General features: G+C 37.4%; 1 protein-coding gene across 8 annotated transcripts in view; it reads right to left on the minus strand.

Annotated features, from left to right (window-relative positions):
* NR2C2 (nuclear receptor subfamily 2 group C member 2) overlaps positions 1 to 15,876 on the minus strand; it is a 66,383-nt gene that overhangs the window by 29,864 nt on the left and 20,643 nt on the right. For all 8 annotated transcript variants that reach the window (XR_007357759.2, XM_048858712.2, XM_048858715.2 and 5 more), the window contains 5 exons: positions 12,301 to 12,411; positions 8,191 to 8,391; positions 5,349 to 5,451; positions 3,686 to 3,865; positions 842 to 989 (listed from right to left, as the gene is read on the minus strand). Coding sequence is in view for 7 of the 8 variants with exons in the window: in XM_048858712.2 (XP_048714669.1) it covers positions 842 to 989; positions 3,686 to 3,865; positions 5,349 to 5,451; positions 8,191 to 8,391; positions 12,301 to 12,411 (743 nt within the window). In the remaining variant the exon portion in view is untranslated. The remainder of the gene's footprint in view (positions 1 to 841; positions 990 to 3,685; positions 3,866 to 5,348; positions 5,452 to 8,190; positions 8,392 to 12,300; positions 12,412 to 15,876) is intronic.

Consider the following 15,876-nt stretch of genomic DNA (forward strand, 5'->3'; position numbering starts at 1 on the left):
TTCGCGGGGCTTTTCCTGTCTACCTGGCCAGTGCATCCGAGTTGAGAGTACTGTCCAGAGCGGTCACAATGGAGCACTCTGGGATAGCTCCCGGAGGCCAATACCGTCGAATTGCGTCCACAATAACCCAAATTTGACCTGGCGATGTCGATTTCAGCGCTAATCCCCTCGTCAGGGAGGAGTACAGAAATCGATTTTAAGAGCCCATTAAGTCGACAAAAATGGCTTTGTTATGTGGACGGGTGAAGGGTTAAATCAATCTAACTCTGCTAAATTCAACCTAAACTCATAGTGTAGACCTGGGCTTAGTTTCACGCATAACACGAATGCAAATATTTAGCAGCAAATTTTCGAAGGAGCCTCCAGTCCAGCCTTCCAAACTGCTACGGCATTTTTATTTGAAGTCATTGCATATGTGAATCAGATAGTCAGATTCCTAAATGACTAAATTTTTATTGCAAATACTATCTGCTCATATTCACTGTGCTCTTGAACACAAAACTTGTACCAGAAAAAACTGTGCATACAATTGTGTCTACTTTTGAAAATGTGGCCTTTAAGCTAGACTGCTATTTTCTATCTATGTTAGGATATTATACAGTATTCATTACTGTTGTATCCAAATGTATTTCCATGCCCATTTGTTTGGAAATATCTGAACCCTCAAAGAATAACCACCATCATGTAAGAAGGAAACTTTCATTCTAGAATTGAAAAAGAGGCCATACTTTTGGGGCCTGATCCTACATCCCCCTGGAGTCCATTGTTTATAAAACTGACCCCATAAGAGCTCTAGACTGAAGGCATTTTAAACAGACCCATTTTACACCTAAAAACTTACCGGGCCCCATCTTTATCTGCTACAAATGTTGGAGTTGCTATGAGAGGGCTTCGTAGGTCTTTCCTGATATAGATTTTTTCAGTTGAAGCTGCACAGTTGGTTGGTTTCTCCCGTTGCACATCAAAAGGCTTTCTTTCACTCTGAACCGCTGCATCAGAATAGAAAAATACAGATTTGAAAGGAAATAATTCATCCAAAAACTAAAATAAAGGAAAATCTTAAAGCAGGATTTCAGTTTGCATGAAATGTGTTGGCTCATTTCAGTTCAATGCAATATTGGAAATTCAGTATGATAACTGAAGAGACATAGGCCCCAGTGTTGCAATGCACTTAATCACATGTTTATTAAATAAGAAAACAATGGGACTAATCATATTCTTGAGTGTTTTGCGGGACTGGGGTTAGAGCTTGTTACTGCATTGCATTTAAACAAGTTAAGCATTCGGGACGACACATTTTCACACTATGATTTTGAGGAAAGGAATATGTAGCTGTTAGGACCAATGATATTTCTTGAACATTTTATTTAAAAAATCAATGCTAAAATTCATAGCAGGACAGGCAGGCTGAGAGGAAATGTTTGCACTGCTATATGGCAGAAGAGCATTTAATGCCTAGGCACAGTGGATCTGTAAATGATTTAAAGGTAATGCACAGATTCTGGCCAGTTAAGAAGGTCTAGTGGGCTCCTAAAAAAATCTCTCCAGGATTAAAAATACCTCTAGTTTTAAAGTGTAGGAAAAAACACTTATTGTTCAAGGTTCTAAAAGGGATATGGATGAATCTCAAGCAAAAGAATCAGAAAACAACATTAATGTTGTGATTTTAAAGAAAATTAAATGTATCCCTTGTAACACTGGGTCATCATAGTTGAGTGGACTAAGCATGGGACTGGCAGCCAGGAGCTCCTGCCACTAATTTGCAGCATGGCTTTGGGTAAGTCATTTAACTACATAGTGCTCCCTTGAAAAATTTTCTCAAAAACTGGGATATTAAAACTGATATTCTTCACAAGGGTGTTGTGAGAATTAGTTAATGTTTGTATAACACTATATATACATATAGTGCACTACATAGAATATAAAGCACTATATAAGTACAGAGCATTACTCTACAATTATTGTACCATTCATACAGCAATCAACTATAAGGCAGTTCTTCTTCATGGCCTCATGAAACTAACTTTCTTCCAATCAAAATATAAAACCCATTGCTTTGACCTAGCCTTCCCACCTTAACAAAAATAAAATTTAGAAATAAAAAAAAAATTCCCCACTGACTGGGGATGGAGAGAAAATTATCCTAATGTCTGTTAGAAATCATAAGGCCCAGACACTAGGTTATGAACATGATATAAATACCTTGGATAGAAAGGATTTGCTGTATTGTTTATTAACATTGGATTTAGTAAAATGATTGCCAGTGCAAATAATTTACACTTATTAACCAGAAGTCTGATCCAGTGTCCACTGAAATCATTGGGCGTCTTTTCCACTGGTTGCAGTGGACCCTGGATCAACCTCTAGAAATGCAGCATCATCTGCAGTTTGCCACTAAAAGTGGCATTAGGACATTTTAAACTGCCAGCTCAAAAGAGCCCTACAGCTGGCATAGCTGGCCATGTGAGGCCCATCCCAAAGTAGAAGGATCCTGTTATGGTGTATAGCTAGCATAACAGCTTCTCTGCCACCTGTGTCTGGCACAGAGGCCATTGCCAGTGATAAGGCAGTGGCTGGTGCTTCCCTGTGCCCCATAAATCCCAGAAGGTGTAACAGCCCCTTAGGATCATGGGCAGGCAGAGAAATTCAGAGCAGTTTTCAGACTGTTCTAATTTACATGAAGGGGGGACTGGCACACAGCTAGCCCAGGACCAAGAGAACACAAAGATGTCTTAAAGATATCTTTGCACTTCCCTCTTAAGCTGCATTGTATACTCTTTGGTGACAGCCTTTGACTCCAGGTACTTTAGAGTTAAATAATATTCACAATAAAATAATCCCAGATTTGTAAAGAAGGTATTGGAATAATATTTGCAATGAATATAAAACTTAGCTTTATGTCTTTTCTTTTAATAAAACAAATTTGGGGTAAGTACATTGTTATGCAATAGTATGCCACAAAGGTAGAGAACATTGCACCTCATCTCACAGAACATAACATGCCTTATTTAATGGGAAATCTGCACCAAGTGGGATTTATGGTACATTATTCTGTAACAGGAGAAATAAATCCCAAATCTGACAGCAAAAAAAAATAATCTATCCATACACAAGAAGTTATTCCAAAATGAGGCCACAGAGTTTCAGAAGGGACTACTAGATCATCTAGTCTGACCTTCTGTGTATCACATGCCACCAACACCACCCAACATCCACACACTAAACCCAACAACCAAAACTAGACCAAAGCATTACAACCCACAGGAAACCACACAAACACATGCCACAGGCAGAAAATAGGAGTGTCATTCTCCATTACAAACAATGTACTTGTAAAATGCACTAAAAGTGAGGCGCTATCTACCCCTTCTTAGGGGATGTGATATAATATCACACATAAGAGATTGATTTCAAAGTTATTCATCACTGTAGCTTGAACTTCCTCTACAAAAGTGAACTAAATAAAAGGTTTAGAGAAGAAAATGTGAGGCAGATATTTGGGATGACAAAAATTCTGTAACAAAGATACTTCTTGATTTGTATTCAGGAAAGTATTGTGGATGTCTTAGAACTTGGTGTTTCACATGGACAGAGAGAGAAAATTGAAAATATATTTAACAGTACCGGTCATCTACATATTTATTACTTGGTAGACAGAGTATCGGTTTGGGTAATGAACACTCACATTCCATTTTCATGCCCATCTCTAAGCATTTCTTAAGCCTACAGAACTGGCAACGATTCCGATGGTGTTTATTGATGATACAGTCCTGGTTGCTACGACAACTGTAGGTCAAATTCTTCCTTACACTCCTCTTAAAAAAACCTTTGCATCCCTCGCAACTGACAGCACCATAGTGACGACCTAAAGGAAAAGGAAATGCATGTGCAGCTCGGTTACCACAAGGAAATTATTTATATTTTTAATACCAACATTTTATTTATAGCAGGCAGAGCCTATTGACAAATCACACCTTAGATTTGTTTTATATTCTTGGTTATTCCTCATATCTGCAGGCACTGATGGTGAAAGCACTATTCTAGTCTGATGTCACAGTTTTGTTTTGCATTTCTTTCAGGAGATCCTCCAGGATCAGCCCATTTCCCACCATCCTCAAAGAGTATGCATAATGGCAACACCCACTTCTGCCCAGGACTAATGGTTCCTCTTGGAGTCCATCAGTGTAGCTACATAACTGCTAATGAAGTCACATGCATGGATACAAAATATACAAAGGATATTACATGCAAAAACGACATTAAAAGAACATTAAAGTTGCAAGTCAATCACTCAAAGCATAGAAAATTCCAGAATAAAGGTTATCCAGGGGACATTAAATTCAGATCCCTTTGTGTATGCATTGTGATACTGCCTTTAATTACATGATCACATACTACTTTTTTCACAGGACTCCGCCTCATTTAGTGCGTTAAATGGATGGAAAGTGTTCACTGACCAGTTGAGTTGCAAACTCCCTGCACTATACTCTCAGCCCAAGCTAGCCCAGGAAATGAAAGAGCATTGGACCCCAAACTTACTCTCAGGGACAGGAGTGGGATGTGTGTGGTCAGGCCTAATAGTTGGAGCCATGGAGGTAGTCAGGCCTGGAGTTAAGGATCAGGACTACAGGATACACTGGGAGCACAGTTAAGAGCAGAGCTGATGTTTAGTGACAGGGATCAAAAGCCGAATGCTAGAGCCAATGGGTGAACTAGAGATGTGGTCAGGAAGCCAGGGGTGCCAACGATGGAGAAGGGCAGGGGCTGAAGCAGTCACAAGAGCAGGCTGGGTAGGAAGCAGGAACATGCGCAGCTGTGTACATGGAACATGTCGAGGACCCAGTGAGCTCTGTTGCTGTGCTAAATAATAGGTAGGTCCTCCCCTCCACCAATCAAGAAGTGCAATCAATCATGTAGCTTCCCCTCCCATCCCCGGCCCCACTAGGATCAGCTGTGTCCAGTATGTTGCTAGGATACTGACCATGCTGCAGCTGGTTCCCTGGCACTTACACCCCTCACACTGTGTTGTTGCTAGCTGGTCAAAAGTGAAAGTTTTCTTGCCAATATTGGAGTTCAGACTAGTACTGGTTCAAGGAGGGTTTAACTAGTGTGATACCAAGCACAGCTTGCCATAATTATGATCAAGTTTCATGTCCTTTAACTTATTTGTTCACAATTGTGTTCAAACCACAAGTATACCAGCCATAGGTGGTGATAGCTAACACATTTCTGTACTGTAAATTCATCCTCTTTTGACCAAGTCTCAATTGCTATTCTCATTATACATAAACACATCATCACTCCATCTTTACTAGTAACACATTTGTTACAAGAGTATATTTGCTTACCTGATGCTTTATCTCCACAAACAACACAATATTCTACTACTTGTGGCCGCTGGACATCAGCTTTACCCAACAAACGTTCCACTGAAGCAGAGTCTGTCACAATCTAAAACAAAATGCCAGAACAGTTAAGGTGTTGCTTTGATATATCACATCAAATCAAGCTCTAAAGAGATTTCATATTCAGATCAACTGATTGGCTTAGCGTTGCTAACTCTTGCAGGTTAGTACTTGCGATAGAAGTTGGCACCTAACCTGCTTAGGCACTTTTGTAAATCCCATTAGGCACCTAAATACCTTTATAAATCTGCCCCTAAATTTAGTCTGGAAGCCTGGTTTAGGCAAAGGCCTGTTGCAGTTTAGAAAGACAGAGGCCAGTCTGGGAGTTTAGCTTAGGCAGAGGCCTGATCCAGAACTGAAAGATTTATTCCTGACTGGGGCTCATCTTAAGCAGAGACTTGCATTAGCCTTCAAAGATTTGGGGCTTGTCTACATAGAGAAGTTATTGCAGAATAAAGAAATTTAAGTGTAATAGCTATACTGGAATAACTTCCCCATATAGGTAATTTTATTTTGGAATAAGAGTGCCTTTTTCCAGTTTAGCTTAATCAACTTCCAAAGTGGATTAATATTATAAAATAATATCTGAGTTTTTTTCTGCTCCTCCCCTTTCACTGCATTTGAGCCTCTGACACCATTCACATAGGTAGATCACTGTGTGACAGCACTTCACCACAGGAGCAAATATTATCATTTGGATAGCTAACTGGTCACTTGGAGTTGTAAATCAGATAGCTAAACATCTAACTGCTAATACTCATACCTGCAATAAAGTGTAAGTACAAAAAAAAAGAAGGTACAAATGTTGTGGACACAAATTTTGCTCACAAAAGGGAACACGGCCTTCTGAAAATATAGGCCTGTCCAGTTTTGTTTTAAAGTTATTACTCCTCTTTTTAGACACCATAAACAAAGTATATCCACTAGTTTTGTAGTTCCTATGAAAATAGAGGGCCAGATCCTCAGTTGGCATAAATTAGCATTGCTTTATTGACTTCAATAGAGCTATGCTGGTTTACAGCAGCTGAAGACTTGGCCCACAACGTTTTGTGCACCTCACATTAGCTCTATTTCATTCCCACTCCTTTTACAGCAGTGGTGGGCAACCTGCGGCCTGCATGCAGCCTGTCAGGGTAATCCGCTGGCAGGAGGTAAGACAGTTTGTTTACATTGACTGTCTGCACCTATTAGAAAACCTGGGAGGTGGGCAGGTGCAAGCCCACCACTGTTTTAGAACTTTGGGGATATCATTCAATGATGCGAACATACAAACAAGAATGCTTAGCAAGACAAAGTGCTATATTAAAGGAAGTTAAATAATGCAATAATATAAAATTCTGTTCAGTTCAAAATACAGGATGAAAATAGTCCGTCCTTAACCCTTTGCAAACCAATAAATCAGAGGCAGGATTAAATCCTAAAAGAGGGGGAAAGGAAGAGAGAGTGGATGGAAGGAAGTGGGGGAGTATAATCCAATAAACTCATACTTTTTTCATGGTATCAGCAAGGAAGTTAATCCTGACAAAATTAATCTCACTGACAAAGTTTTTAAAAAACTTTTAAAAAACAAACAGCTTTAAATTAATTATGTTTATTAATTTAAAAAATTAAACTTCCAACCATATACAGTATTCAGCTTATACTAGCACTGTGCTTGATTTTATTGGCATTTATTAACTGGGGCATAGAATCAGTGTATTATAATATGTTACAGACCATTGTAGTACTGGAAAGAAACAAGGTCTCATCTTTAAATATTCACTTACAGTTCATGTTAACTCCTAGGAGTTGTTGTTTATTTTGGTACATTTCCACTGTCTTTGTGCTGAATATAACATGATTATTTTTCCTTCTTTTATGGGTCTGTCTGTATTTTCATGCCCAAATCATCCCATTAAACACAGACATTAAATAAAAATATGATTCAAAACAGAAGGTTTTCTGCTTTGAGGCATTTAAATAAGAAATGTAATTTACAATAAACTGTTATTTTAAAAATCTCTTAAAAACAATTGTTGTTATTTAGATGTTTATGCACAGATGGAAATTTTCTCTCCTGTAAATCACTCTTTTAATTTTACTGTCAAATAAAATGATAGTTCTATCATATTGATAGCAACAGGGAGTAGATATCAATTTTAAAGAGGTGGATGTGGATGTGGGGAAAAAAGCTCCTACTTTAGTAGAAAAAGTTTGATCTATGTTTATTAATGTGTATTATTTGTATTATGATAGATCCCAGACATCTGAATCATGACCAGGACCCCATTCAAACATATTGTAAAGACAGCCCCTGCCCCAAAGAGCTTACATTCCAAGGCCTTGAGCCCTGCAAAGATTAAAATAACTTTGCCCATTGCCTTCAGCGGAACTACTCACAGGCATCAAATTATGCATCTGCTTAAATCTTTGCTGAATTAGGACCTTAATAAGGAGAACATGCAACAATGGGTGTTGGAACACGGTAGAAAGAGTGAGGGGAGAAGAGGGAGACAAATAATAGTAAAAGGACACAAGGTTGCATAGATGAAGTGTTATAATTTGCCGTTTTATGAACCTATAACAGCCCTCTCTTGCAGTTTACTGTGGCATTTTAGGAAGTAAATTGGAAAGTTAGCCATGGAAATGAACAAAATGATTATATAACATTTTCAAAAACCTGTACACAGGAAGTTTAGCTTTTAGAAAACTATCAAAACTTCTAGGGGTTTAGGGCTATTATACAATTAAATCTATTTAAATCAATAATTGAAGCAGTATAGCCTATTTTAATTATTGTATTTACCTGAATTCTGCCTGGTACAATGTTGTCAGTGGTGGTAAAGATAAGTTGCTTGGCATTAGAGGTTTCAGGTGCTGCCAATATCACCTTTCCTGTTCCAGTTCCATCTGGACTAGCCAAGATAAACTGTTGCTTCGGAGACACTGATGAGTCCACTGCTGTCACTATCTGGATTTTCTGTCCTGTTTGCTGATCTGTCACAATCTGCAAGAAATGTTGAAGGATTTTATAAGGCATAATATAAGATTTAACATTCTAAAATCTTTGGTTCTATCTCAGAATTATATCTTATTACCTGATAATGGCTCTTCACTGCCTTGCAACTTACATAGTCATTTATACTTGTGCAAAATAGGTGTAAATGATGACACAAAGTGCAAGGCAGTGGAATCAGGCCTTTATGTATATATAGTGCTTCTGCAGAGAAGGGTGCTTGTGGAATGGGAAGCATTGGTAATATGAAAGGTGAGGAAGTAGCTGAACTATAGTAAATCACATTAAACAGGTCAAGAAGGAATCTCTCTAATGTGTAAACAGTGAGGTGGCAAAATTTGCACATGATACAAAATTACTAAAGATAGTTAAGACCCAGGCAGACTGCGAAGAGCTACAAAAGGATTTCTCAAAAGTGGGTGACTGGGCAACAAAATGGCAGATGAAATTTAATGTTGATAAATGCAAAGTAATGCACATTGGAAAACATAATCCCAACTATACATATAAAATGATGGGGTCTAAATGAGCTGTTACCACTCAAGAAAGAGATCTTGGAGTCATTGTGGATAGTTCTCTGAAAACATCCACTCAATGTGCAGCAGCAGTCAAAAAAGGAAACAGAATGCTGGGAATAATTAAGAAAGGGATAGATAATAGGACAGAAAATATCACGTTGTCTCTATATAAATCCATGGTACGCCACATCTTGAATACTGTGTGCAGATGTGGTCGCCCCATTTCAAAAAAACATATATTGGAACTGGAAAAGTTTCAGAAAAGGGCAACAAAAACGATTAGGGGTATGGAACGGCTTCCGTCTGAGGAGAGATTAATAAGACTGGGACTTTTCAGCTTGGAAAAGAGATGGCTAAGGGGATATACGAGTGAGGTCTATAAAATCATAACTGTTGTAGAGAAAGTAGATACGGAAATGTTGTTTATTCCTTCTCATAATACAAGAACTAGGGGTCACCAAATGAAATTAATAGGCAGCAGGTTTAAAACAAATAAAAGGAAGTATTTCTTCACACAACGCACAGTCAACCCGTGGAACTTCTTGCCAGAGGATGTTGTTCAGGCCAAGACCATAACAGGGTTCAAAAAAGAACTAGATAAATTCATGGAGGATAGGTCCATCAATGGCTTTTAGCCAGGATGGGCAGGAATGGTGTCCCTAGCCTCTGTTTGCCAGAAGCTGGGAATGAGCGACAGGGAATGGATCACTTGATGATTACCTGTTCTGTTCATTCTCTCTGGGGCACCTGGCAGTGGCCACTGTTGGGAGACAGGATACTGGGCTAGATGGACGTTCTGACCCAGTAGGGCCATTCTTATGTTCTTATGTGATCCAAATAGTATAAAATGAATACCAATGAAGTATAATGACCAAGGTTCTTATGTTCACCTAAGTGAAAAATATGTAACATATTGTACATGGCTATGTATGACCAAGCACATATCCAGTACACATACACAGAAAATCTAATCTGATATAATCACAAAATTTCCTCACTTAAAGAATTAAAAGTGAAAGTAAAAATACTTTGGAAAACTCTATGAGGTCAAACTCATTCATTCTGAAAAAGGGAAACATATTAGTAAACTGTGAAACTAGCCTCTTCTGGTCAATACTACAGGCAGAGATGCAAGGTGGGTCAGGTAATATCTTTTTATTGAACCAACTTTTGCTGGTGAGACAGACAAGTTTCTGAGCAAACACAACTCTTCTTTGGGTCTCGGAAAGTACTCTTGAGTGTCACAGCTAAATGCAAGGTGGAACAGATTGTTTAGCACAAGTAGTTAGCACATTTTCTAAGGGACCATTAGAGGTTGTGTGGCCCATTAACGCCTCTGAGTCATAGGACAAAAAGAGGAGGTTAGTGAGCTACAGATTGTTGTAATAAGCCATAAATCCAGTGTCTCTGTTCAGTTCATCATTTTTAGTGTCTAGCAGAATTATGAATTTAAGCTCCCAGGCTTGTCTTTTGGTGTTGTGCACACAATACTAGAGACAGAAAATTAAAAGCATTCCACCTCATGACTATAGTTGAGATTTCTTCTGTTTTGGTTAAAAATAAATACACAATTTCAAAACATTTTTTGTGTGTGTAGTTAATTTACAGTTAAGGTTTATATGCTAATCTGATCACTTGTGTGAATAAAGTTTCGTAGCATAGAACACATAATCCTTAACAAATAAACATATTATCATCACCATTTAAAAAAAATCTAAGTATATGGAACAGCCAATTATGATAATTAAGGAGCTCACTAGGCAAAAGATCTCTGGGCTATCTTGCTGCTCCACAGAGCTCTTACTGGCCATCACAGTGTTTTATATTGAAAATCTTAGCTGGTAGCATGAAGTCACAGTGAAATCTTGTCTGTGGGATCAAGACTGATACCTCTATGATGCTGCCTGTAAATTTTTTACAGACATGGGAATTGTCTTTTCCCTTTCCAGTATTCTCCCTCAGCACAGACTGTTAGTTCCTTTACAATCAGTAGAGATATGAGGAACAAGATTAATTGTTCTGCCCAAGTGGGCCAAAACTAAAGTTATGCTGGGAGGATCTGCTCTATGAACTTCAGAATGTCCTAGTATTCTTCAGTCATACATGTTGAGGAAATATAAATCCTTTGATGGGGTGGTGAGATATATGCTGATATTGTAGATCCAGTAGATAAAAAAGTTTTTTTGCTATTGTTACTTAACCAGAAATATGTCTGCAAAGGAGAATCCTCCCATAGTGATAGACTCTAGAAAGTAAGACAGTGAAGAGGCATAAATTGCCTGATTTTTCTTTTCCTAGATTTAGAGGGAATATATAGGCAAAAACTGCAGGTAATATATATACACTAGAGGACAACTCTCAGTGCCTATCTACAACTGACAATCATAGAATCACAGATTCATAGAAATGTAGGCTGGAAGGGACTTTAAGAAGCCATCAAGTACTACCCTCTGCACTGGGGCAGGATCAAGTAAACCTAGACCATCCCTGACCTAGACTAGGTGTTTGTTCAACCTGTTCTGAAAAACTCCCAAAGATGGGGATTCCACAACGTCTCTTGGAAGCCTATTTCAAACCTTAACTACCCTTATATTTGGAAAGTTTTTCTTAATATCTAACCTACATATCCTTTGCTGCTGATAAAACCCATTATTTCTTGTCTTCCATCAGTGGACATGGAGAGCAATTGAGCCCAGTGCTCTTTATAACAGCCTTTAACATATTTGAAGTCTTTTATCAGGTGCCCCCTTAGTCTTCTTTTCTCAAGACTAAATAATTGCCAGTTTTTTTAATGTTTCCGAACTGGTCAGGTTTTGTAAACTTTTTATCAGTTTTGTCGCTCTACCTAGACTGTCCCCAGTTTCTCCACATCTTTCCTAAAATGTGGTACCTAGAATTGGAGATGTTACTCCAGCTAAGGCCTCACCAGTGCTGAGTAGAACAGGACAATTACCTCCCATGTCTTACACACAACATTCCTGTTAATACTTCCCAGAACATTAGCCCTTTTCTCAAGTGCATCACATTGTTTACTTATATTCAATTTGTGATCCACTATAACCTCCAGATCCTTTTCATCAGTATTACCACATACCTAGTTGTTCCCCATTTTGTATTTGTGCATTTGACTTTTCCTTCCTAAGTGAAGTAATCTGCACTTGATCTTTATTGAATTTCATCTTGTTGAATGCATACCAATTCTCCAATTTGTACAGGTCATTTTGAATTCTAATCACTGAAAGGACCTCTGTGATATCTGGTACATTAAAAACAAGAGCTAACTATATTTTTCAAACAAAGAAATAAAATTGGACAATACTGGATGATATTTGCTTTCATAATAAGGGCCCATTGATTGAGTTATTTAAATTAAAGAATTTACCTGAATGCGCTGTGGTGAAGCTACAGAAGAGTCTGTAGAAATAATTTGGATGCGTTGAGAGGGGCTGGTCATCACTGGAGATTCAGATAATGAAGTCTGAACAGTCTGTACCTGTAAATAACAAGATAGAAATTTCACTTCATGTACTATTATAACATAGTGGATATTTTTTATCTTAAACATTATACAACTCCATCGTGGATTCTAGACTTATAATAAAAAGTTTCAGTAGCTAAAACACACTAGTATCTGCTTTCACTGAATTGTCAGAGTATGTTTTTGTTGGCAAGAATGAATCTATTATGCTCCAGAATAATCACTACATAATTAGACTTGGCAGAATTCAATTTTTATTTTTTATTTTGATGGATAATATCAATGTTTATTTTTAAGTATTTTTCTATTTTTATCTACTTTAATTTTCACAGTTGTGCAAAATTATGGATATTAAGCATTTTTTCAACTTTTATCTATTAAAATTTTCACAATTGCAGGAAATTATGGGCAGGTCAGACAATTATTTAAATGATAATAGATGTTGAGAGTCAAAAAGTTAAAGCTGCATAACCACTAAAACACAAATTGTCAACTTCATATGTCAACATATACAATGTAAAATACACTTAAATCAAACTATTAAGTTGTCAAGCAGCATTTTTCTTACTTTGTCTATCAGTAAGTTTCTATTAATATCAATTGAAATTTTTTTTCATAGGTTTGTATGTGTATGGTGTGAAATCGATGTTTACCGACAGTTACCAGTAAAAATCTAATCTTTCCAAGTCTATGTATAATATTACTTGATCAAGCTTCTCAGAAGAGGCATATAATCTAAACAGTGTGGTCACTATTACTGAAATGAAAAAACATACCTTTTTTCAACTTCCAGTTATTTACTTGATAAATCTTTTTTTGCTTCTTTTTAAAATAAAGCTGTTCGACATATTTGTAATAATATTTTGTACTAATGTATCACCTTTCATCTGAGGATCTTAAAATGTTTTATGAACAATGAAGTCCAAAATTTTCAGACCTGTTTGCCAAAAATTAGACACCTTAATCAATACTCAGGACCCTAACTAAAAGTGGCCTACTTTCCAGAGACCAGAGTGCCTGACTCTCCCATTAATTTCAAAGGGAATGGGTGAGTGCTCAGCATCTAATAAATTTACGGCTTTTGGTTAGGTGCCTGAATATGGATTTAGATGCTTAATTTTAAGCAACCAAGTTGGAAAGTATTGGCTATGATCCTACAACAATCCTTTGGAAACAGACAAGTAATGTTACCTTTATTTTACAGATGGGGGTGAAAGTTGGGCATACAGAGGTTAGTGACCTGCAGAGTGCAGAGTTTTGAGACCACAGCTCTATCCACTAGACCATGCTTTTAAAGCCACCCTCTCCAATGTTGGAGATGGAAGAGAAAGACTTTTCTGTCTCAGATTCCATTCCTCCATCCTACCTTTTGTTATATAGCTCCAAAATATCCTTGGGAGTCAGAAGATGTCTTGACTCTTAGCCTGGACCTAAATAAAAAGGTATTTGGGGATAGAGGAGGAGGAGAATGTTCTGGGCAGTCCACATGCCTCCAATCTGCCCAAATTGGCATTTACCCCTTTTATTTCCCTGATTTTATGTGGTCAATCTAAAGCCTCTCATAATATCTGGTTAAACTATGTAGCCTGCCTGGAATAAGTGGCAGCCTCATTTTCTAAGCTGTTGTGAGAGCAATTTTCAACTGCAGTGAGTGTTATTTAGACATTTATTTAGAGTACAGTAGTGTTTGGATAAGCAACTCTATAAAAATGGCTTGGCAAAGTTTGAATTTTATTGTTTGCTCAGTATGCAAATGTAAAAAAGTTGGTTTTATACTAGCTATCAGTGCTGCAGACTTGGATCTACCTTCCCACACACCATCACCAGAAATTAATATTAGGAAACCAATTTCTCTCCTTAGTTACACGTTTAATTACTATTATCCTTAGTGAGGGTTTCACAGATGTAACTGAGGGTAAAAATTGACCCTCCAATTGGAATTCAGTTAACAATTCTGTTGGTGTGCGAAAACAAACAGATATCATCTCCCTCTACAACACCTGTCTGCATTGGCCCTGCTGCAGGACTAACAGGTGTAAAATGCAGCATAAATCTATTTTTGTCATGTTAGTAAGCATATCTGACTCTGGATACATGCAGGAAGCAGATAAATTTCATAACAAGTGCTATTTTTACAGTTAATTTTCAGAGCAGAAATTGATTTTAAATACAGTTGTTTGAGGTTGAAGGATGCCCCATGGATGTTTAGGAAATGCAGCTATCTCAAACCCTGGAAGATCCTGGATAAACTGGAATCAGACTCTAGGAATTTTGTGACCCTAGAAGGATATGTACGATTTGGATGTTGGTGGCAGAATGCCCCATAGAAGATTTTTTGAGGGTGAGGGCTTTAACTGAAGTAAGAGTGAATGAAAGATGTTGGCTTGACAATCTTGAAGACTTCTATTAATCCGCAGAACTGATACAGCACAAGCAATGCAAATTTGCACATGTACAACTCGGTCAATTGTGATTAAACCCCAACGCGGAGGAACCATCACAACCGGAAAGTTCAGTCTCCATGTCCTATTCAATCTTCACCCTTGTTGATGCAAGTGGCAACAAGAGGAAACAATTAGTACTGATTTTGATTGTTGGTTATTTGAGGTAGACACCTTCCCACGAGGAAACAGACTAAGACCTCCAAATGGATTTCACAAAGGCCAGTTAAGAGACTATCTGATGGTAATAACTTTCAGTCACAATCAACTTACAGATAAAAGGTGCCTATATGCTATTACTAATCCCCAGAGCCCTCCAACACTCTCTTTTTGTTAAGATTTCCTTCAGTTCTAGGGCCCACTATGGCCTTTTAAAAACCAGCTTACTTAATCTTACTTGGCTCATTCATATCTAAATATGAACTGGGCCTAGTATACAATTCCTCACTATTTGGAAGATGCTGTAGAAACATTTTCAAGCCTATTTGTGTTTAAGCCCAAATAAAATTCACAGCCATTGTGTATATATTATATATATAATTCAGGACCTGGCCCTACAAACCTTCCACACAAAAGATGCCATCTGAAATCAATGGGAATTCTACACTTGGATGGCTTGCAAGATTGAATCCCCTGGCTTACAGTTAGTGTAAAATATTTCAGGTTAAAATACTTTCAGTAAAAAATTTCAAAAATCCCTTCAGCTAGTTCCAAATTATAGAAAATTTTTGTACAAACATTACATATACTTATTTGTGCAGAATTCACGAAAAATGGCTCTATTTTACTTGTAAATTTTGCAGGTCAATAATCCATGATGTGGACAAATGCCTTTGCCTATTCTCAGAAAATTTAAAACAATGGTGATAATTTGATTAGAAAATCACATATCATGAATGTGCAACAATATTTCCACAAAAAAATCTTAAAATATCTTTAACATATAGATTTTATATAGATGTGAGGCCACTGCTTTCACATGAAAGATTGTAACAGCTTCTCAGAAGAAGTTAATATAATTTTAATTAGTTAATAAATA

Source organism: Caretta caretta, chromosome 7 (genome assembly GCF_965140235.1).
Source record: "Caretta caretta isolate rCarCar2 chromosome 7, rCarCar1.hap1, whole genome shotgun sequence".
Lineage (NCBI taxonomy): Eukaryota > Metazoa > Chordata > Testudines > Cheloniidae > Caretta > Caretta caretta.